The 25,050-nt window shown below is 39.2% G+C and overlaps 1 protein-coding gene across 1 annotated transcript in view; it reads right to left on the bottom strand.

The window, feature by feature from the left end:
- Nucleotides 1–25,050, bottom strand: part of SNAP91 (synaptosome associated protein 91) — a 143,521-nt gene that overhangs the window by 17,346 nt on the left and 101,125 nt on the right. Inside the window, exons 16-25 of the mRNA XM_054505455.2 lie at nt 19,328–19,435; nt 18,444–18,683; nt 18,153–18,230; nt 17,910–17,981; nt 17,387–17,470; nt 16,040–16,123; nt 9,945–10,079; nt 8,153–8,302; nt 4,222–4,252; nt 3,216–3,327 (exon numbers count right to left, since the gene is read on the bottom strand). Of these exons, the coding sequence (XP_054361430.2) occupies nt 3,216–3,327; nt 4,222–4,252; nt 8,153–8,302; nt 9,945–10,079; nt 16,040–16,123; nt 17,387–17,470; nt 17,910–17,981; nt 18,153–18,230; nt 18,444–18,683; nt 19,328–19,435 (1,094 nt within the window). The remainder of the gene's footprint in view (nt 1–3,215; nt 3,328–4,221; nt 4,253–8,152; nt 8,303–9,944; nt 10,080–16,039; nt 16,124–17,386; nt 17,471–17,909; nt 17,982–18,152; nt 18,231–18,443; nt 18,684–19,327; nt 19,436–25,050) is intronic.

The raw sequence follows: 25,050 nt of genomic DNA on the forward strand, positions 1-25,050 counted from the left end.
AGGAATAGGAAAGTGGAAGAGAGTTCTTATGAAAGAACTGGCTGGAGGGAGAAGCCAGAGGCCTTCTTACATAATTAAGCCAGAATAATTTCTGAAGTAAAAGCAAAGCCTGAGCTTTGTTAAAGAAGAGCTTTGCAGTAAATGGGATAAAGGGCAGTGAATTTACATAGACTGTATCTAAGACTTTATCTTAACAGAGATAAAATAACTCTGCATTTGACCACCTTTATATTGTTGCCTAAAATGTCAAGGAAAATAAACAAAAGAAACAGAACTACACGTTAACTCTGCCCTCCTGATAAATTATTTCTGTTGTTCTAGTTTCTTTCCACAGCTGTTGTGGATATTTTATGCTAAAGCATAATGTCTGTTCCTCTCTGGAGTTTAATTACAAACAGCTTAAAGTCTTCTGCTTCATAAATAAAAATAAGGAGTTTTGGAGTTTTAAAAACAATGAGAATATTACTCTCATTCTCGGTGATGGTGCCTGCCAATCAGATAATTAGTGGCCTTGTTGTCCTGAAGAAGCAAAACAGCTGTTAAGTATCTGATAAATTCCCAACCTTGTATGGTTACAGTCTTGATCTCAGGAAATGCGTTGACCAGGTAAGCTCTCCAACTTATTACTTTTTTTTTTTTGAGAGAGAGAGAGAGAGGAGGGGCAGAGCGAGAAGGAGGGAATCTTAAGCAGTCTCCACACCCAGTGCAGAGGCCAATGTGGGGCTCCATCTTATGACCCTGAGATCATGATGTGAGCCAAAATCAAGAGTTGTATGCTTAATGAACTGAGCCACCCAGGAGTCCCTGAATACTATTTTTAAAGTAGATCTCCTTTGTCTGCTTCCTGGTTAAATGGCCTCATTGTTTAGTGAACTGCCCCATAAAGAAACGTGGACAACCACTGTCTTCTGGCTTCATTCACAATGATCACCAGTAGTGTGGATTCTACCTGAAATTTTCTTTTTTGTCTTCCTTTCCACCTTCACTTCAGGCTCTCAACCACTTTTTGTTTTAAGCCTACAGTTGATCTGCCAAGTACCCATATTCTCACCACCCTTTCCTCCAGTCTACCTTAGATTTTGTTAGCACCTATCACCATGACTGTTCTGAAATCAACCTGTTAAAAAGCAATTAAAAGATTTATCCTGCTGATAAGGGCAACACCACTAAAGTATAAACTTCTCAGAACACATGGCATCTCTCTAATTTTGCATAGAAGAGAATAGGAAAATGAGTTCCTTTAATTTGGTAATAATATAAATTGTGAGATTTGATGTCAATATGTGGTATTCAGAGATTTATAAGATCAGTTCTAAAGAAGCCCCTTCTTTCTTTAGGGATTCTATTTACATTTATTGAATCTCTTTCCCTCTATCCCCAACAAGATAGTAGCTCTCAAATGTTTCTGTTTCTGAGAACGGAGTGCAGCCCCCTAAGACAGAGAACTATCTGCTTATGGTCTCAGCATCTATCTGGGCCACCAGCTACAGGTAAACGCTTGAGGTCCAGGGTAATAATTATGCTCCTTTCACCCTCAAAATGAGTCCTGGTTTGGAAATAAATTATATGGTCATCCTGGGCATAGGTCAGTTTAAGAGATATATAGTTTTTTACTAAGTATCCTTTGCAAAATTAAAATGGAACTCCTTATTTTAAAGCTAAATATGGTCCTCTTAAACACTGTTTTAAGATAATCCAAAGAAATATTTAAGGAGATAAATACCTAGATACAATAGGCAATTTTCTCATTGTTATTTGTTAGAAATTACATCTTAAAATTAAGATCTTTCAGACTTTGAGCTCACCAAAGGCAGAGAATATTAGTCCTTAAATTTCCCTCATTCTAACTAACAACCATGGGGTTGGGTAAGGAGACTAGAGGTTTTGAGAACTCAATACTGAGCACAGAATGTTTTTTCTTTTTTTTTTTTAAAGATTTATTTATTTATTTGAGAGAGTGAGAAAGTACATGAGAGGGGGGACCGTTAGAGGGAGAAGCAGGCTCCTCGCCGAGCAGGGAGCCCGATGCGGGACTCGATCCCGGGACTCCAGGATCATGACCTGAGCCGAAGGCAGTCGCTCAACCAACTGAGCCACCCAGGCGCCCCAGAATGTTTTTTCTTATAGAAACTACGGTATAAGTTGTAATTCGATTAATACTATTAGTATTGTTTAGTGGTAAATTTTAGTTTAAAAGGTCTTTTTCCAATTGGTTTAAACTTATTTTTATTTATTAAGCTGTAATACAACTGTTTATATATAAAACATTACTATTTATCAAGTTATTTAAAAGAAAACATTTTAAACTCTAAAATTCAAGTATTTAATTTATGGAGCATGATTACTTTTAATGGCATCTGAAGGGTTTATATTCTAATTTATATTAATTCACTTCCATGTGTTTGGCTGGGGTTGGTGGGTGAGGTTAGGAATTAATTCAGGCAACAAGGAGAGATGGCACCAAGAAAGCCTTAGAGAAGAGTGTGAGTTAGGTGCAGGGAGTGAGCCAAGGTGAAATTACAAATAAGCTTGGGAAACAGTGACTAGTATTGTTTTTGCTAAAAATGGGGCATACACAGGAAAACAGTAAATTTCCTATCCTGGAAATGTCTTTTTTGTAGTTTCAAATCTCACAAAATAATAAATTCCAGTGAGATGCTCTTTCCAGAGTGAACGATGGTATTAATCGAGATTTAATACACAAAAATGAAATCTATTTAAATTTTATAGAAAAGATGGTGTTGGTAGTTTCAATTTTAAAAAATGGTGAGCAGAATTAATAGGGTTTTAAAATGAAAGTCCACTTACACGATAGAAAACTGCCCCATCTTTCTGGTAAGAAAAAAACATTTTTCCTTACTTATTAAGACAATCAGGTAACTTGGGCAAGAAAGGAGATAAAAATATAGATAATGATCAGTGATGTTCAAGACTTTTGAAAAGTTGTTTCCATAATTGTGTAAATATAGAACTGATAGCTAAAGAAGCTTAAATACTATTTTGAAATAATGAAAATAAAAAATAGGTTACAATCTTTATTAAACAGAAAGTCATTGCAAGTTGCATTTTGGTAAATATTGCTTCTGGCTTAGGTTCCTTCCATGTGGGTGAAAAAATAAAATGTCAGTAGCAAAATTACACAAAGTGCACTCGGTCCTATACACTAGGAAAGTGGCAAACTGTCGGCATTGCCCTGGCCTCCAGTGGCTACGTACCAAAGGTGCACTTGGTGGGACGCCTGCTGACCAGGTGGCGGGGGCTACTTTCGGCTGCCAGTTGGCTCCACCAGTCAACTTCTTCTCTCCCGCATTCCACTGAAGATCTCCCCTAAAATCAAGCGGGCAAAAACACACAAAAGTATTAAAAGACACTAATCAGAAAAGAGTGTGTGTGGCTCATAACTTGGGGTTAGAAGCAGTCTGTTTGAGTTATTGAGAGAAAGGTTAAAAATTATAAAGGAGTCTTATATCTAAGAAAGCATAAAAGCATTTGATAAAAAAAAAATCATTTAGAGTTTGGATCTCAGTGGTAACAGGAATTTCCTATCACTTCCAATAGAAGAATGTGTCACAAAATTCAACCACATTCCTCACTGGTTATAAGAAATTCCAAATAAGTATATTATAAAAACTGTATACCTGTATTCTGTCAAATACCTATATTTTGTTTCATACATGATGGCACTTCTAGATCTGAGAGGGCTCATCAGAAGGTTTCACACAACTACATCATGACTATAACCTGCCTTACAGTGAATTGTAAGATACATCTATTGTAAAATGCATCCCAATTTTAGAAATGTTGAAAAGTGCATCTAAAGAAAAGGCACATTGTTTATTATTCTTACTATCCTCCTTAAAATTGATCCTTCATGAGAGACTTTTTAAAACCAATATTAGCTAGGAATAGTGTAATAATTCTAGAATTTAAAGCTTCTAGAATTTAAAGCTATTAAAGCACTCAAACCATAATTCCCAAGTATTTCTAGCCTAACTTAGTGGTAATCTTGGAGACTGAAATAGATTGTCCTTTTTCATTGCAGAGTCAACAGTTTGGAAGTTCTAGTAGAATAACAACAAAAACAAAAATCCAGAATGTAATAAAAATGAATTTTGAAATTACCTAGCCTGAGAGTGAGTTATTGCTCCAATGAGTTTAATAGTCTCAAATAAATATAAATACATTGTCACAAGAAAACCAGATAACTTCAAAAACACTTACTTTTTGGATGTGGTACCAGAAATTCCAAGATCTATAAAAGGATAAAAGACAGCAGAATTTAAACCTCTATACTCAGCTTAAATGACATGCCATTTAAAGGATCAAAGAGTCAGAGGTCTAGAAAAAGTCCATATTTTGCCTAAGAATGACTGTATTCAATTTTACAAAGGAGAAACTATGTTAGGAAACATGTTCAGAAATCTAACATTTTCTTTTACTTCACGTTATACTTAAGGATCACAATTTAATGTCAATTGGTGTCTAGAAAAGAGTAAACATAGCAGGCTTGAGACTATTCTCTTAGAAAGGCCTATGTGCCTGGCATCTGGGAACCTAGCTTAGTAAACTGTTCTCTATCCCGAGAGAATACTTTTCCTAATGATAAGGGTGGCTTACTGTGTCTAAGCTGTTTGTACAGTGTGGTTCGTGCTGAACACCTGCTTTCCTTCTGTGAGACTGAGACTTTGGGACATGTTAGGCACAGAGGACCTACATGATCAGCATCCAACAAAACCCCTGGGTGTGGAATCTCTACAGGGCTTCCACGGGCAGGAACATCACGCGTGTTGCCACATTTTCTTGTGCTTTTCCCCTCATGGGAAAGGGAGAGCATAAGGAAGTCAGTATGTGGATTCATCCAAGCTCTGCTGTGTCTTTTTCCCTGATGATCCAGCTGTGTGTCCTTACTATGCTGCTATAATAAATCTTAGCTGTGAGTAAAACCATGTGCTGAGTCCTGTGAGTCCTAGCGAATCTCTGAGTGAAGGTGGTCTTGGGGACCCCGGAACTGGCTTATTCATTCTACTCTAATCTCAGTTCATGTATTACTTCAGCAAATATTTATTGAGCCTCTACAGATGCCAGGCACTGTTCTAAGCACTTGGGATATATTAGTGAAGAAAATGAAGATCCCAACCCTGGAGAAATTTGCTTTCTAATAGGGTGAGATAGATGATAAAACAATAAAATAATAAATTACATAGGCCCCTAGAAGGTGATAGGAAAGCCCATGGGAAAAAGCAAAGGAAGGGCAGGGTACGAGGGATCTGGTCAGGCAGGGTGAGGGTGAGGGGCAGGCAGCATTAAACGGGGTGCTCAGGGAAGTCCTCATGGAGAAGGTGAGATTTGAGCAAAGTTGAGCAGAGGTGTGGTGGAAGAGCTTTCTAGGCTACTCATGTGATGCACTCTCTGCCTACTGGTAAGTCTGTTTCACATTTGGAGAAACTGCCAAATTGCTTTCCACAGTTACATTTTCACCAGCCATGTTAGAGAGTTTCAATTTCTCCACATTCTCATCAACACTAGTTATTGTCTTTTCTGATTATAGCCATCCTCATGGGTGAGAAGTGATACTCATGCAGTTTTGATATGCATTTCCCAGATGACTGGTGCAGAGCCTCTTTTCATGCGCATATTGGCCACATGTCTATATTCTTTGGAGAAATGTCTATCTAAATCATTTGACCATTTTAAAATTAGGTTGTCTTTTCATTATTGAGTTGTAAGAGTTCTTCATTCTGGGCATAAATTCCTTATCAGATATATGTTCTACAAATACCTTCTCCCATTCTGTGGGTTATTTTTCACTTTCTGGATAGTGTCATTTGCAGCACGGAAGTTTTTAATTTTAACGTAGTTCTATTTATCTATTTGTATCTATTGTTGCTTGTGCTTTTGGTGTCATAGCAAGAACATTACCCAATCCGAGGTCATGAAGATTTATTTACCACTACATTTTCTTCTTAGAGTTTTATAGTTTTGGCTCCTACATTTAGTTCTCATCCACTGTGAATTAATTATTTTAGAGTAGGCAAGATAGCTAACTCTATCCTTTTGCATGTGGATATCCAGCTGACCCAGCACCATTTGTCGAAAAGACAACTCTTTTCCCATTGAACTGTCGTGGCACCTTTGTTGATAATCAATTGAGCACAGATGTATAAGTTTATTCCTAGACTGTCATTCTATTCCATTGGGGTATATGTCTATCCCATGCAGCAGTACCACTTAATGACTATAGCTTTGCAGTTAAGTTTTAAAATCATTGTGAGTCTTCCAAGGTTATGCTTTTTTATTTAGAGTGTTTGGCTCTTCTGACTTCCTTGCATTTCCATATGAATTTTAGGTTCAGCTTGTCAATTTCTGTAAAAAAGCAAACTAGAATATTGGTAGGGAGTATGTAGATAATTTTTTTCAGTTTTGGAAGATATTTTAATTATATTATTATTATTATTATCATCTTAGAGAGAGAGAGAGAGCACAAGAGGGAGGGGAGGGGAGGGGAGAGAGAGGGAGACAGAATCCTAAGTGACGCAAGGCTTGATCCCACAACCCTGAGATCATGACCTGAACTGAAATCAACAGTCAGAGACTTAACTGACTGAGTCACCCAGGTGCCCCAGAAGATACTTTAATTAAAAAAATGTTTACCTATAGTGAAAATCAGTGTTTTCTTGGGGGGAGGTGAGTTGTTACATTTCTATAAATTTTGACAAATACATGAATTCATGTAATCATTACTATAATCAGGACACATAGCAATTTAATTACTCAAAAATATTCTCTCTTACTACCATTTGCAATAAAAAATGCACTCTCAGCAGTTAAGAGGTATAAATCCCTTATTTCTAAAGGAGAATCTGGATGACACATTAGAATGCCAGTAAAAGCAGTTACCACTGGCAACCATCCTTCAGTGAGATGAAATTTTAGAGTAGGAACAAATACTCAAATAACCTCTCCATGGGTGTCATCAAAGCATTTTCATGGATGTCCAGACCAGGAACAATGAATGGGAAGCAAAAGTATGTCCACTGGATAATTCATAGGGAAAAAAGTCTGTATCAAGGACCTTTTAAAGCCTTGAGAAAAGTGAAAGGTATCTGCAGTGGTGAACCCATTCACCTTAATGAAGAATCAAATTCAGAGTTAAAAGAAAAGGTCAATCTTTATACCAGCTGCCCTCATCTCCTAGGACTCTCTCCTTCACTTGTCCATCTCCAGCCTCTGGTCTCCTTGTTGTTCCTTGAACATACCAGGCAGTTTTCTGCCCCAGTGCCTTTGCACTGGCTGTCTCCTTTGCCTGCAAATATTCTCCTTCAGATATCCATGTGGCTCATCCTTTTATCTTCAAATCGTTGCTCAAACTGTACCTTCTCAGCGAGACCTACTCTAACTCCCATTCTGCAGCATTTCCAATTCCTCCTTGCCTGGTCTGTTTCTTCTCCATAGTGCTTATATGATCTAACATACTACAGAATTTATTTGAAAATGTTTGTTTGTCTCTCCCCTTGCTGAGTACCCTAAGAACAGAAATTTATACCTATTCTGTTTGCTGATTTATCTTTAGAACCTGGAAGAGTGCTTGGTACTCAATAAATATTTGTTCAGTGAGTAACTTAAATTCACATGGATGGGGGCACCTGGGTGGCTCAGTCGGTTAAGCGTCTGCCTTCCTGGGATCAAGCCCCGCATCAGGCTCCCTGTTCAGCAGGAAGCCTGCTTCTACCTCTCCCACTCCCCCCACTTGTGTTCCCTCTCTGTCTCTGTCAAATAAATAAATAAAATCTTAAAAAAAAACTCACATGGATGCTCAATTGTCAATATTTAAGTTACTCTATGTTCTTATTTCCAAGTGTAATGAAAAATTAAGTACTTACTATACATAATGCACTTGGTTTCACACTTTCATATGCTAATTATACCTGTAGTAATTTAGATTAAAAAATGGCCTGGGAACAGCTTGTGAGACAATGGCACACTGTTCATCTTCCAAGGAACTGTACTGGGTAAAGCACTAAGAATTTCTGTCTACTCCTTGATATACTCACCCACAAGTGAATCCAGAAAAAAATACATATAAAGAGATAGAGAAAAAAATTTGCATATGATGCAGTAAAAAACAAATCAAAACAAAAACTGTATTACTCACTGCCTACTAAGCTGGCAAGAGATGAGTCAAGGTCACTCCCAAGGGCTTTGCTTGCTGCCATAGCTGGACTGGGGGGTACCATTGAAATGGGTGCAGGCTGCCCGGCTGGTGCCATGGTTGGCATCAGTAGATCACCTAGACCATCAAACACTGGAAATCAAATAGACCAGGTTCAGAATGCTTAGGGGGGAAAAAAAGGCCATATGCAAAATTAAAGGGAAATTATCTTCTGAAAAACGATAAAACAAGTGAATATACAATCTTACAAAAGAGGGCATGTCATCCATACTTTTTATGACTATAACACCAAGAAGAACATTTCTACATATGTCTACTCATAAAGTACAGAAATACTAGTACACATAAACAAAGATGGAAAAAAAAATCTGTGTAATGTACAGGAAAGAGCACAGATTTGGGGGTTGGAATTAGGCTCAAATTTAGTTGCATGCCTCACTACCTGTGTGACTTTGAGAAAGTTACCACCTGAGCTTTAGTTTTCTATCTATAAATGGGGAGGGTACTACTACCACATGGTTTTGCTGTGAAGATTAAATTAGATAATATATATGTCTTTATTATAATGCCTGCTCTATGCAGGCAGTCAGTAAGTGGTAGCCACTGATACGCTTATCAAAAACAATCGCTGAAATGCTTTTTATTGAAAATGGTAGTAATTTACAGCAAAGCCTAAATAATTTACTCTCAAATCCTACAATGCTTATCTTTTTTCTCTACAATGCTTATCTTTAAAACAATTCTTAAATGAGAAAAGAAGGCTGGATCTCCTGGTTTCCTATGAAGTCGGTGTTGGAATAAAACCTGATCTACTGGGCAGGATGTAGTAATAAGTATCTGAAAAACAGTTGACCATATTTTAGAAGTAAAAATTTTGACCCCCCCTCATTATAAGCAGTCAATTTTGGTTCTAACTTTAAAGGGATGTTTAAAGGGAAAACTATTTTAACTATTGGGAATCATGCTGTTATTGGTGGCTCCTGATCACCATATAACCAATTACCAACTTGCTTAGTTCCTAGAATACAGAAAGACCATTCAAAATACAGACTCAGAGGATTTGCATAAATTGACGTTAATATCTTATCCATGTCAAAATTTTTGTCGTTAATTTTCATTAAAAAACTTCGAACATTTATCATCAACACTACTGTACAATAATTCTAAGTTGGAAAAAGACAGCACTGGCAATAGAAGCAACCAAATTGTCAGGCAGGGGATATATTTAGGGTGTTTTCTGAAACACATTTAATTGCCAAAAACTCACCAATTGAAAATTTGTAGTAAGGACCCAGCATGGGAAGAGTAGAATGGAAGAGAATACAAACAAAATGACAGCAGGATGAAAGATTAAAGGCAGGCAAAGAATACTACTTGTGTCCCAACTTCATAAAACCGAGGGCCATGCAAGCTTCAGAGGGTGTAAGCAAAGCAGTGGGAGTGTCCACACACCTAGATACTGTGTAAAGTGTTTGTTTTCCCTTAACCACCTCTAAACCACGTGCATGGAAGCTCATGCAAACAGATGGTGTGTGTGGTGTTAGATTTCTGCTAAAAATCAAAACAGAAACACAGAAAAGGATTACAGGTTATCCTTAAATCTTCCAAAATGTACTGAAAACATTCACTTAAAATACAGAATAAGAGACTTACTAAAGTTGTAAAACCAGGTCACCACTCAGTATCTGCTTGTAAGATTCCTGATATCATACTAACCTTAGGTGGGCTATTACACAATCAGAAAAAATGAACATCTGAAAAATCACTGCCTTACCTGACGGATCAAAGGAGCTGCTGCTAGAAGTTGAAGGTGTTGTTCCAAAAGCTGCCTCAAAGTTGGGCTGTAGCAGGTTATTCTGAGCTGGAGTCACTGGTGATGGAGAAGGGGCCATAAAAGAACCCCCAAATCCTGGGAAAAACACAGTTCCAGAAAAATATAAGCAGAAACAACTAAAGGTAGGTAAAGGTCAGGAAAACAGGACAAATTATAGGAGACTGAGGAGGGATTGAATGCATGTAGATAGATGAGAAGTCAGTAAAACTGGGAAGTTAGTTTTTTAAAAGTTTTTCATGTGCCTTGGTATCTGTCATGTATTTTTAGAAGATTTTCATTTAGTTTTTAAAATCAAGTACAACATTCAGTGTTACACTAGTGTTTCAGGTGTACAGTACAGTGAATCAACAACTCGATACGTGACTCAGTGCTCATCATGATAAATTACTCTTTAATCCCCATCACCTATTTCACCCCCCCCCACTTCTCTCCGGAAACAGCCAGTTTTGTCATGTATTAATGAGATCGAAGTTCGTTAGAAACAAGATAGCACTTAAGAATATATACTCTTGTTAAGAGAACCTGTGGCAACCAAGTCTATTATTACAATGGACCTAGCTACCTAAAGCTAAAAAAGTCTCACTAGGGTTAAAACTGAGATAATTTCATTATATCAAAATTTTGTTTCTTCAAAGCACAATACTGGGTAGCTAGAAAATGCTTAGTTGTACACATTGGCTCAGTGTAATAATAAAATACAAATCAGAAAAATATGCATGCACTTTGCCACCAAATCCTCCTTAATAACTTTCATACCTGTTCTAGTCCCATTGCTGCTCCTGCTAAATGTGGGCTCCCCCAGATCAGTTCTCAGGATTTATAAACAGCCACCCAGAGGGGCTTCCTGCATCTAGTCTGGACTTCCTCCAATCTAGTCTCTGCCGTGCAGCTAGAGTGATCTTTCTGAGTAGAAAACGTTGGCAAAGTTACTTCTCTAACGTCCTTCACTGGCTCTCCATAACTTTCAGATTCATGTAATGCAGATTCCTTTGTACAGCAATCAAGTTCTTCTTTGTTCCCCTGCCTGCAAACTAGGTTGCATCCCTAACACCATCACGGGGAGTCAGATGCTCACTCCAGGAGGGCCTCTTGGACTGAAACTGTCACCCACTGCTATTAGCCACAGCTATGCCCGCCCCTCCCACTGCAAATATGTGTGTTACATGCTCTGCTCTTGGGTCCTCTGCATCTGATACACAGCTCCATCCCATTCCCATCACATGTCCTTATTTCCATCCCAGCCTCTGCTTCAGGGATGGCTTTTTGGTGTCAGGAACTGTCTTCTCCTGTTTTTCACTAATATTCAGCATAATGCCTAAAACACTGAATTAATATTTACTGAATAAAGATACTTCTGAATATAAAAGGTGGGGAGAAATCAAATTCCATTGTAAAGTAACCAGCCTTCAAATTATTTACCTTTTGAAGGCTGGAAGCAAATAATTTCTCTCAAACGACAGATAGAAGCAGAAGCAAAGCTCACTCTGTACTGTTTCTGTATAAAACACACAACCAGTGAAGGCAGCAATTTCTCAGTAAGACAATGGAAGATGTTCTATTACCAAAGAATTTGTTACTTCCAGAAGTCTTTTCTATACTCAGTTTGGGTATAAATATTCCTTTCTAATCTAGCCACATCTTCTTGTTCACAAACTGCTTGCAAAAACATAAAGAATGCTTAAAAAAAAAATCCTTAAACTTTCATTCTATAGAACTCATTTATAAGTCTGAAAATGACTTCCACTGAAATTCTCCGGCTATTGTTTTCTAAAGCAGGCAATAACGTTCAAGTCATGCTGCTCCCAGACACTGATAATGATACAAGTTTAGGCTTTTCTTGTATATGTATGAAAAAAATGCAATTTGGAAAACTGTTACCTAATAGAGGATGGTCTTTAAAGTTCACAGTGGCTACCCTGACGTAATTTTAGTATTTTAGTGACATAGGCATTATGTAGCTTTCCTTACTGAAGAAAAGACATTCTCCAGATCTTTAAGAACTGATATTATGAAGCAAAAATGGGCTAGAAGTATTTTTGTGGACGGGATTGCTTGGTTTTAGGGAGATTGATGGCTGTGTTAAAGCTGACTTTTGGGAAACATCCCACACCTCAAGTTGGAATATGGCTGTGGTTAATTTAGGCAATTTTTCTATGGTGTGGTTCTCTTTGTTATAGGTGAATGTGGAAACAACTTTTCTTGACTCTCAGTTTCTTCAAACTTGACCAAGAAGAGACAATTTATTCTAGAATCACAGCATATTAGTGTTGGAAAAAGCCTTCTGATCATCTGATTCAATCCTATCTTTCCATGACTGGAAAAAGGGATGCAAAGGAAAGGTGACATATCCACCCAGGATTGAGTGATAGAAAGAGAAAAACGACATTTACATAAGGCTCATCTGCTTAGTACTACTGAGTTTCATAAGATAAGTAGATCATGTCCATAGGTGAATAATGAAAAAAAATTAGTGACTTCTCTAACAAAGTGAAGGTAAAGCCAACACTGGCATGAGGCTCACCACGTACCACCAGGGGCACAATTCTAAGCATATTTTTTTTTAGGTTGAACGTTATGAACCATATGGATTGCTAATATTTGACCCTTTTGGTCCCACAAAAACAGCAGGTTTATATTGTTCAAACCAAACCATATATTAGCTCATTTAATCCTCACAACTCTGTGAAGTTTTACAGATGAAAACGCTGAGGCCAGAGAAGTTAAATAATCTGTCCAAGGTCAAATGATGGCAAACGAGAGCCAGGATTCCACACAGCAATCTTCCAGAGCTTGGGTTTTTCGCCACAATACTACATGGCGTCTTTTCCATAGCCAGGAATGACTCCAGAGTTGTACTCTTCCTGCAGGCTTATAAACTTGACAGAGATCTAGAAAGATGACTTTTTCCCATTATACTCAGTTCTTATGAAGTAGGTGCCTCCCTCACAAATCTAGACTAATTAAAAAGCTGTAAGTGATACAAAATAACCAACTGATTGTCTTAAAGAAAAAAAACCTATTGCTATACTCTGAATGAAAGGTTAAATAGGAAAATTATAGACATTAATAAGGAAACTCCTCCTGTTAAGTGAAAAGTTTTAGAGGCCTGGAATAGAGGTAAGTAATACGAAAACCCAAACCACTACTCTTTCTTTCTATATGGTTCTAAATTATACTAAGGAAGATGTTCTATGGAATTGAAGGTAACAATCAGTAGGCTTCTGGATATCCTACAGGCATATTTGGACTGTCTTACACTATAACTAAATCGCCGTCTCTCTTCAAGTGCTCAACCATCTACAGATACACTGCCTTTTGTCACAGGTAGTCTTATGAATCTACCTTCCTAAAGGGAACAGCCAACACACTTAAGGAAGTTCTATTAACAGACATATCAAAACTGACAGTCACAGTTGATATATCACTTGGGTCAGGAGAGTGAAATTTTAAAACCACTGGTAGATAAACACACTCCCACACAGACCACTTTCACACTCAGATTCGTTCCATTATGTAAAAGATGATGTCATCTCAATTACTCTGTAATATAATCAGCTGTTAACACATTCCATTTCCTAAGATCAATCTGAGACAGTCAATATTTCTAGAACTAATACCCTTTTTTCCGACACGTTTCAAACTGCTCCCTCCACCCCAGAGTATGAAAGAATTGGTTCTCTGTAGATCTTCCCATTCAGTGGATATTATTAGTTATTAACTCCACACTGAACATTTTTATATTTTAAACCAGTTCAAAGACCTCTGTGGCTCTGCTAAAAAGTCATCTGTGTCATTTGGTTAACAGAGAATGCAAAACTACAAAGGGCTCATATTATTCCCTGCCTTTGGAATTAAAGATAGGATGTGGCACATTCCTATACTAGTACAAATCTATGGTACAGTCACCCCAGAATCATGTCTATTATTGAAGAACATGGTTTTCCTGTTTGACGTCAACCTCAGAAGTTAGGCATAATACATCTAATCTCCCTTAATAATCCATTTTTATGTCTGTCATCCAGTAATCTATATATCTCAAACGTCTAAGTTTTTTTTTTTAAAGATTTTTATTTATTTATTTGACAGAGAGAGACACAGCGAGAGACGGAACACAAGCAGGGGGAGTGGGAGAGGGAGAAGCAGGCTTCCAGCAGAGCAGGGAGCCCGATGCGGGGCTCGATGCGGGGCTCGATCCCAGGACCCCGGGATCATGACCTGAGCCGAAGGCAGACGCTTAACGGCTGAGCCACCCAGGCGCCCCTCAAACGTCTAAGTTTTTAGCTGGTGTATCTGAAGAGGAGTTTGAGAGCTGTGTTTTGTGTTAAGTGCCCTGCCTCTTATCGTATTTGCAGCTTCCAAAGTCCACAGCGACATTACAGTGGAACCCCAGTTCTTCACCATTCAGGAAAATACCAGCTGGCAGTCACTGGTATGAAGTGGATTCAGCAACCAGGAGTGTCATATTTAGCCAGGGTAGTCTGGAGAGGAGAGGACAAACACAGATGAACCACTGTTGCCCCTAAGAAAGATGGCCAAGTGGCGCCTGGGTGGCTCCATCGGTTAAGTGTCTGCCTTCGGCTCAGGTTATGATTCCAGGGTCCTGGGATGGAGCCTCGCGTTGGGCTCCCTGCTCAGTGGGGAGCCTGCTTCTCCCCCTCCCTCTGCCTGCTTCTCACTCTCCCTCTGCCTGCCGCTCCCCTCTGCTTGTGCTCTCTCTCTGTGTCAAATAAATAAATAAAATCTTCAAAAAAAAAAAAAAGACGGCCAAGTAGCCAGTCTGAATGAGCGATGAAAGGGGAGGGTAGCAGCTGGGCTGTGCTTACCCTTGCCGGCCTCTTGAGAGAAGACTGGACCTCATACCAAACTTCCTACACTACTGAAAGGTGACAAGCGTCCTTTCGTGAGGTCATCACGCATTACTAATCCAGGAATGGATGTTCTGTGCCTGCCGTAGCTGGCCAGGACCGTTCATTACATGAAAAAATAAGACCCGGCCGCTAACTCTTTCAAGGGTAACATGAAAAGCAGGAAATTTAAACATGGCAACTTCCTTGTGCCGACATGACCCACACCCTCATCAGTCCCCTGCCAACCTCATGACTAAAATGCATCCCTTGTGGTGCCTGGGGAGGGGCACTGGAAGCTGCATCTGAGTATCTGAGGCCTCTGTGAGGCCACCGCCGCATTTCCTGTTGCGTCCCCTTCTCAGTAAAGTCAGGGTGAGGTAAGCCAGCAGTGTCTTGTGAGTCTGACTGATAACCTGAGCCTGAAATGGACGACTGCAGTCTCGCAAATGGCAAACGCTTTGCCTGTAAAAACAGTAATTTCTCATGCAGCTATCATTAAGCACTCTTCGCCCAGTCTCCAGGGAAGTCTGATAGTTGACTTTTACTATCTTTGAGTCTTTGAAATGTTCCCTTTTATGTTATCTATCCCATCCTGGCAATAAGCAATAATCCTAGGCATCTTGGACCAGACTACTCCACACTATGTCCTTGTTGAACTGGGATCTCTCTCTAGAGGTTTTCAGATTAAAAACAAAACAAAACAAAAACAAAACAAAACAAAAAAACCCCCAACTAGTTAAAAAAGTGGCACAGGTAGCAGCAGCTTCAACCCCGGTAGAAATCTGACAGTTTCTCCTAGAGTGATTCATGTTACAGAATCAATTGTCAAACATAATGGTATCTTTCCACAGAAATTCCTTAAAAAATGGGCACAGGCAATACAAGATAAAATTCGCTACATAAGCACATTACTTTTTTAGTAAACAAAAAGAAATGGCTAACTGAAAGTAAGGCATTTAGGAACATCCCAGGAACCACAGGGGTGACTTGTATACGACTGTGATTTTAATACTCATTTAATAAAATCCTAGGAAATAACCTTCTATCAGACAGTGCCTCGTTTTTCAATTTTATGTCTCAAAAGGGAAAGAAAACATGCACCGTGAAATTTACATATCTGTTACTTATAAAGATACAGTCAAACTTAACTTCCACAAAATACCATTTTACTTTAATTTAATTAATTACCAGCTAGTAGGTCTGCCGATGCTGATGAACTAGAAGCAGCCTGAGGTGCAGGTTGGGGTTCAGAAGCACTACTTCCAAATGCATCTACCCATTATCCATTATGCAGCAAAAAAGTAAAAGAATGTAAACAGTAAGTACAGTAAGTAAATTAAGTGTTTTGCCAAGAAATGCATAGACATGACACTGTGTGGTGAGCTTGTCACCTGTGGATAACTGAAATGATTGAGTGAGCTGAATTATGCTCTGACCAGTTTATTCTCTCAAAAAAGAATTCTAGAATATTTCAGATTAACACCCCTTTGTAAGACAATTCTTTTTTAAAGAATAAAAGTTTTGGACTAAATCCTGACATCTCTTAAAATAGGACCAAGGTTTAAAAAATTTTGCCCGAAGGCAATACAATGGAATTTTCCCATTTAGAACTCTATTAAACTTAGAAAAAAAATTAACAGACTTAATTCAAGCAGCAGCAGCAGCTCCACTTGTACCCATTTATCAGAGTTCAGTGTTTATTTGCCACAAGTTTTGAGCTCTGAATGTCAGAGACTGTGACACCATTGTACCCCTTATGGCACATACCATGATGCTTCTACATACAGTAGGTAAGGTACTCAGTGTGGTTTAACTTGCTAAGAATGGCATTTGAGCCCGGGGCATACACATTTGTGGATGTTCATGAAGAAATCACTTCAAATCTGTACGTTTCCCTATAAATTTACTGCTACTAAATGACTTTAAATGCATCACCCTAATGAGTAGTGCAAGAGTTAGTTCAGTACATCTCCCTGCCGTCAGATAACATATAAAGTAAGGGGAAAATACATTTAAACCAGTGAAACATCTTCTAGTTCTCTGGGAAGATTTTAAAACATTAAGCTCAATAAACCCTACAGAATAATGTATGGCTGTACAGCTTATGTTTTCAGTTTCGACTGGCTTGTTTTCAATTCTAAATTATCTAGTTAACGTTTATATTGCTTTTAAGAACTTAGAAATGCCGATTTAGCCAATAGATCAGGTTCACCAAGGAAGAACAGTAGAAGGAAATTCCAACCAGCTGATTCTACATTAGGATGAACAGAAAGTTAAAAACACAAAGACTTCAAATGAAAAATGATCTGGTTCTGTTAGGCCATGCATTGAAAATTATGATGAACTGATGAGGATGAAGATGATGATGGCAAAGCAATGGGAAAGATCTTAAAAACTTAAGTTTACAGTTAAGAGATGGAAATAACTTCAGAGTCAAAAGAAAGAATGATGGAATATAATGAAAGAGAAGATGTAGAAATTGAGGGAGGAAAAAAATAAAGATTGTTTACATGTTGAAGGAGGAGAGGTACGCACCCCCAAAAAGGTCTATCACGCCTGAAGAATCCACCTTTGCTGGAGAGGCAGTGGTTGCAGGAGACGGTACTGCAAATGCATCCACTGCAGTGAAGCACACAACAGGAAAAATCACACGTCACCCAAGGGAAAATAAAGCCATGCATGAGCCTTGACAGATGGCTTCCTGGGATTTCGTGTTTAACAGCGGGCAGTAAGATCGCAGACAGTCTTAACAGTTAAGACAAAGCAAATGGATTTAAAAATATACACTTTCCCAAAGAAAATAACATTTGACTTCTTGAACTCAGAGGTTTTAGCGCGGGTGGGTGGGGGGAGTTGTCTCTTTTCACCAGCATTAGATTGGAAATTATGAACCTCATCGGTTGGTGATGGGCCAAAATGAGATTTTTTTTTTTTCTTTTCCAAGTGAATTTTGAGTTTAAAAGAACTCCAGACAAACCTGCACGTCTTCGTGTCCGCCTCTCCACACACAACCCCCACCAGACATCTCAGAAGGCTTGGCCTTGGCAGAAGCACTCACCGGATAAGAGGTCAGCAGTGAGCGAGCTCTCAGGCACAGGAGAGGCCCCTTGTGGTGGAGAGGAGAAAGCGTCTTCCCAAAGTGAAACAAACCAAAACCAAGCAGAGGTAAGTAGAAAGCGGAAATCAGAGTTCAATATCTAACAAATGCATTATCACAGGGGAGCATCAAGAGTTCAGTCATCAAAACATCGGGGAGGGGGGAACTAATGTTCAAAAAAAAAAAGGGTGGCTTTGGTTTTACCTGTACCAAACAGGTCTATGCTAGGAGCAGCATCCGGCTTAGGCGCCGCGGCGACTTCCGGAGGGGCCTCAAACAAATCTAAGACCAAGAACACATGCCTTTACTCTACTGGGCAGACCAGCCTGACACAGCATCACCTCCCAGTTGTGCATCAGCACGGGGGAGAATTCCGAAATAGGCGGCATGGGGTTGACCCAGTTGTCATGCAGTAACAGTTGTGTGCGCAGGGCATCTCAGGTACCAGAATTCAATCCACCCGAGGGAGAGAGTTCAACAACAACGAAACATTACCACCAAAGATATCTAGAGCAGGAGGAGCGGCGGTGGCGGTGGCTGAGGTGGTGGCGGGGGCGGCGGTGGCCGCGGTGGCAGCTGCGACAGCGGGAGCAGGAGAAGGAGCAGTGGCGGGAACCGGAGGGGCTGTGCTAGCTGTAGGGGTAACTACAGGAACACTGGTCTCAGGTGGCTTCATTGCAAAGAGGTCCAGCTCGGGTGCAGCCTCTGCACTACCTTCAGACGGGGCAAAGGGGTCTTTTGGAAAAGGAAGGTGGAGACACACATGTAGCATCAGTAAGGAAAGAGACGAGAGAGAGAGAGAGAGAGAGGCATCATAACTATGGGTAAGAGACACCTTACGCAGATATTCACACACTAGCTAGGCATTAGGCTGCCTGGACTGAACTACTATCCTATTAGCAACGGTCAGTGATTAGGATGTTTTTATAAAAAAAAAAAAAAGAAAATTTAGTAGGTAACACAAGTTAAAAAACTAAAACGCTTCAATGTTAGATGAGCCTACGGTCTAGGATTAGAGATTGTTCTTCAAATCCTCCATCTGGGCAATTTGGTAGCTTTGAAAATTCACTAAAACATACCTATATAGTAGAACTCAGTGCTACAGAAGAGTACAATCCAGCAGGAGGGGATCAAAAAAACATTAAGAGAGCATACTTGCACTGACAAAAATTGTCAATCTTGAGAAATTGTCAATTTTGATAAGTATGCATTTGGTCGTCTTAATGTTTTAAGTGCCGGCGCTACTGATTCAGTTATGATGAATGATCCTTTATACTCAGAAGAAATTAAAGTCAGAAGAACATATGGCCACATCTCACTACGGGAGTTTCACATGGGGACAGAGAAAACAACAGACTTGCTCGCGACTATGGACCCACCATTTCCTGAGCATGCATCAAGTGCGGCGGCTACGGGGGCTGGGGTCGCTGGCGCGGCGGCCCCTTCGGATGCTGCAGGGGCCTCCCCGGGAGAAGCTGCAAAGGCATCTTGGGTGCGGTTTTTAAAACAACACAAATTAAAGGAATAAAAAGAGAAGAAAATATAGTAAAAGAACCAAGTTAAATTGCAGAAAAGGCTCCCTTATACAACATGAATTTCTTCAAATGCATTCTTACGGCCCATGCACTGTTGGCGGTCACAAAATCGTGATTCTTTGGCTCCTTCGTGTTAGTTACATGCAAGTGGTACAGCGTTCATACTGCTGAGGCCTGTTAGGATCCATCAGGTAACACGATTCCCATTGTATAAGGGCTCGGAGAAGCATGTTTTATGTAACATTAGAAATTAATGGATGTGAAAATTAAAACACAGAAAATAACTTTATTAAGTGATTTAAGACATTAATCTTTCATGGCTGGTGAACACTTATTCACTATGTTACTATGATGTCTCTTTGACTGGTGGTTTCTACCAAACATAGATGTCTTCTTTAATGGCAATAAAATTAAACATACGATGGTAATGTAAACAAATAATTATAGTTTAAAAAAGTTTTATGGTCTAGTACAGGCATAAACACTGTTAACATGAAAGGTTTACTAAGTATTCATAAGAAAGTTAAGTCTTTGTTATCCTTGAAAAACATTTTCAGATACAACTAAGGATTTAAGGAAATAGATAACAAAACTAGGGGATGACACTATAATGCCTTTACTTCAACTTAAATTTATCGTTGTTTTAAAATATTGTATTCCTCTCATTATTTAGAAAATGATCTATTTTCAACAAACTAAAAACATAGTTTCATGCTTTAAGACTATAAGCGTATCACTATGTATAGCAGAAAATCCATTAACATACAGGCAGCCCCAGTTTATAAATGCCCAATATATAAATGGCTGATGTGTACAAACAGCACCCAATGTGTTTCTGTCAGTAAACCATGTTAATTTGGTAAAAAATATCCTGGAGTATTCAAAGAGATTCTATAGCTCGAAAGTACAAAAGAATGAAGCTATCATTAGCATGATTTGCTGAGAAGAAATTCCTGGAAATATCCACCTAGAACCTGCCACTTACCTGCTAGACTTCTCATCCTAAAATACTGCCTTCCACAATATCTACAAGTGTCCCCTAGAACACCGTTCCTCTGGCTGTTAAGGATTTATCATATATGCTTGTGAAATGCTACACAGAATATCCCTTTTCTTGGAGATTTACGTAGTATACATTAGGCTCTAGGAAGTCCTATAGTGAAGGCACTTGTCTCTGAGTTTAACCCAGCATGTTCGAAACTGATCTTAGTATGAAACAGACTTTCCTGCCTTCCTGTCCTGAGGCCCGGCATTAAGTGGAACAACAACAATAAATTGGTCACTTGGGTTGAAAGGCCCTTTACAAGAACACAAATATCCTAAGGAGGTCACGTACCGCATGGAGCATTGGGTGTTATACGAAAACAATGGATCGTGGATCGCCACATCAAAAACTAATGATGTATGGTGACTAACATAACATAATAAAATTAAAAAAAAAAAAAAGAAGAACACAAATATCCTTAGAAGACACAATGAGACAATCAGTTATTCATATCTTACAGATTTATTTGATCTGCTTGCTTCCCTCAGCTACACAAGGATGAGTATGTTTTCGGAGCAAGGGTCTGTCAGGGGAGAGGCCAAATAATACTGGAGTGTGGCTAGGCCAGGCTTGCTTCCCCAGATGCAATGCTAAGGCCACTGTAATAGAGGGCTTAGAGCAATATGAAAACCCTAAGAACCAGGGCAGAACACAAGAGAGTGTAAGAGGAGGTTGGCAGGGCTGAAAGTATTTTGCCACAAGTCAGGTCTGTTTTCTTTCTTTTTATTCCCATAAAACCTTGAACCAAGGCTAATAATACTAGAACTAGTAAAAATGGTCATAGCAGTCACTAGTGAGTATGCACCACTGTGTAAATACTTTATGGACATTATTAAATTTAATTCCTGTAACTATCTCACAATATAGGTTCTATTATCTCCACTTCGTAGATAAGAACAGAAGCTTGGGGAGTCCGAGTGACTTGACCAAGGTCACCAAACAGGCAAATGGTGGTGTCAGGATTTGGTCGTCAATGGACGGAGGTTTGTGTGTTTAGCTATTATGCTGCACCGTCAAGAGCCACGCCACACTCTACCGTTCCGTCCTTGTTGGATGGAATAAACACCAGTTATATCAGTGTTGGGGGTCAAGTAAATACCCATGGGCTGGCCTCTTCAATTACCTACCAGTTTTCACCTACGTGTAAGTAGGTGAAACCCATATTTGTAACCATGTCCTCAGAAAAGGTTTTTTTCTTCCCTGTCATCCCCTTTTAATGCTTCTCCTGTTACTTAAAACTAAACATTACAAACTCCTCTAGTCCCATCAGAACTTCTCTTAAAGGGCACCTGGGTGGCTCAGTCATTAAGCGTCTGCCTTCAGCTCCGGTCATGATCCCAGGGTCCTGGGATTGAGCCCAGCATCAGGCTCCCTGCTCCACGGGAAGCCTGCTTCTCCCTCTCCCACTCCCCCTGCTTGTGTTCCCTTTCTCACTGTGTCTCTCTCTGTCAAATAAATAAATAAAAATCTTTAAAAAAAAAAAAAAAAAAGAACTTCTCTTAAGGACAGGAGGCCAGCTGCTCCAGGTCCTGTCTGATAAGTCTTCCAGGCCAGGAGGGAGAGATTTGCATGAGCGAGGCTGCAGCCGAACCCAGCCCCAGCCACTGACTGACTAGCCAGGAAGGAAACCCTGAATGAGAACAGTCCAGCAGAGCTCAGTTGGCTCCAGAGCTGTGAGAGGTAATAGAATTTTTTTGTTGTAAATAAAACAAAACTTGTTCTACTACCTAGCTTTCTTTATCAATGGCAGCATTATCCTTCCAGTTCTGAAAACTCAAGCTCTTTCCAATCAAGTTCTCTTTCCCTTGTTACCATTTGCAGTTCATTTTTACATTCTGCTTATTTTCAAACAGTCCTATTTCCTGGAAATGCATGTTCCTGCTGTTCTACAATTATGTACCCAGTCCAGACCTTCCCCAGCAAAATCATCTCCCTGATACCGCCGCTATAGACCAGCCTTTTTTTCCTTCTAGCAATCTAGGAAGAATTTTCTCTTAATTTTTTTAGCATGTGACTACCTTTCTAAAAATTTCATTTGAAAATTTTTTTGTTTCATTTTTATTTCATTTGAAATTTACTTAGCTGTAATTTTCCCCACCTGAACTCTCCCCATGTTCTCCAGTCACATGAGCCATCTTTAAATCACATACTTGGCACAAAGGTTTCAATCATTGTCAACAGCCTGGAAGTCACTATTCCAGTCTTCCCCAAAGGTCCCAGGTTATAAGACTCTTACATGAAATCTATTTTTAAGTGCCTGTATTTAAGTTCTGGTTTTAAGGAAGGTTGATTAACTTAGTTTGTCAACAAACTCGTGCAAATGAAAGCAGGCTTGCGAGCTAAGTTCTCTGGTTTTCCAGCCACTTGGTTTCATGCCCACAGACTACATCCTCATGAGGGCTTGCTCACGTACTGACATAGGTGATTGAAAGGGTACCCTGGCAAAAGTGTAGAGGAATTAGTATCAATTTAGCATTCCCGTGCTTAGAAAAACCCTGTGTTGTCACGGACTAATGTGTTGCTGTGAGCAAAGTTTTCAAGTGAAAAATAGAATATTTTAAACAAGTTTGTCTTTTATCAGTATCTGTAAATTTTACTGATTTTTTAAAAGCACAATACTACCTTGCAGTCCTGTTCTGCATGACCACAGAAAGCAGATTTTTTTCTTAAAAGTTCACTTTAAAAAATAAAGCATTTAGTAAGTATAATGTTTCTGAAAAAAAATTTTTAATGACTTAACACTGAAATAACTAAAATGTTAGGTGGAATGTCAATCTGGATATTTAAAACTGATAACATTTCCTATTTTTCAAATTTGTAATGAGAATGCATAGAAAATTTCAATGTTTTAATATTTCATACTCATGAAATTAATTAGCTACTTTTCAGAAATTAAAGCTCTTTAACTTACTTCTAAAGATATCTATTTAATACTGCTGTACAAGCTAGATAAAACCTCAAAAGCACGTTTTAAAGTCATGTAAACAAAATATCTGGTGCCCTTGTGTATTTAAGAGTTCTATCACCCATTTTAGTGATACAGAATAAGAAAAAAAATGGCCACACAACATGGCCCATCTCTAAATAATTTGTTGTAAATCAATAAAGAGCATGAAAGAAATTAGGGAATATCCTTGAAAGCTACATAACAGTGACATGTATAGGCTCCTGGCCATAAATGATAAGAGATTTTATAGCTGTCAGAGGTCAGGAGACAGGTTGTGGGACTATCCAGATCAATAAAAATGATTGTGATGAGATTTACAGATGTACTCACTAAACCTACAGCCAAATGTCTAGAAAGGATACTGGTAAAATCCCAAGGAGGGCTCCATTCTTTGGCATTAAGTTAGATGGCTTTCTGAAGCATTAGTCTTTTAAATCTGTATTTCAGGTTAGAAAAAGCCATGACAATATTTACAAACACACAGATTTTTCTGCTTGAGGAATACAGAAAAATCAGTAATAAGTGATCAACACAAACAGCAGGATGGCACAAAGACTGTATCAAAGCAATATATTAGGCTTTATTATTCTAGAGAGCCATGAGGGAAGCAAGCTGGAGTTGACTGATTTCTTAAAGGCAATTAAGCTCCTTACAAATGGACTGAAAAACAAAAATCTAAACAGCTAAAGATGTAGAAATGTTCAAGCACACAAGAGTTATCCATCGTGTCCATATCTTCCTTGACGTTTTTCTGTCAACATAAGCCTATGAGAAACCACTCATTCCCAATACCAATTGTGGGGGGCGTAGGAGGGGGTGAAGAAGTTGATTTTATAAATTTAAGCTAAAAATTTAATTTTTGGTCTCAGAAGTTACAGAGGTGTACCTGAAAAACTAACTTTTGCTAGTGGTTGACTATTTTTAATTAAATATTCAAGAGCCTTCCCCTACTTTTTAAAAAATGGTTTCTCCTGTAATAGGAACGGCAGCGCGGCAAGACGGCAGCAACTTCCTCGTGTGAAACACTGGGCGCAGCGCTGTGTCCAGTTGAGTGCTCCTTGTCTTGGTGTCGGCCAGCCTCAGCGACTGGGCCATGGCGGGGAGCACAGCCCATGTGGCAGTGTGCAAGCGTACCTTCCCTGGGGAATGTACTGACTCCACCAGAGCCTGCCAAACCTCTCCTGCTCTCCCTGTCACTCGCCTCCTCCAATTTCTTTACCATTTTCTCAAAATGCCCTGGGAAAGATGTTATATGGTAATGAAGAAACACAAAACTATGATGACTATAACACCATTCGATGTATGTATTTGACATCAGCACTTCTGCAGGTGTGGACATCAGCACCACTCAGATGGGAATGTGTAAATGGCTGCAGACGGTTCCTCAGGTCCGGGCATATTATGCTGCCAGAGTCTAGATACCTGACTCAAGCTCATAGCTGTAAATCAACTCTGTCAGAATTTACATTTGCACGTAAAGTATATTTTCAGGCAATCATTTCAAAGCCTGACCTAAACCTGTTTTCCATCAGCATTTTGAGTGTTGGTATCAGATGATCTAAGTTCCAAAGCCAA

The sequence above is a fragment of the Mirounga angustirostris genome, unplaced genomic scaffold, assembly GCF_029215605.1.
Source record: "Mirounga angustirostris isolate CCGP_5_RB_7025 unplaced genomic scaffold, mMirAng1.0.hap1 SCAF_8, whole genome shotgun sequence".
Taxonomy (NCBI): Eukaryota; Metazoa; Chordata; class Mammalia; order Carnivora; family Phocidae; genus Mirounga; species Mirounga angustirostris.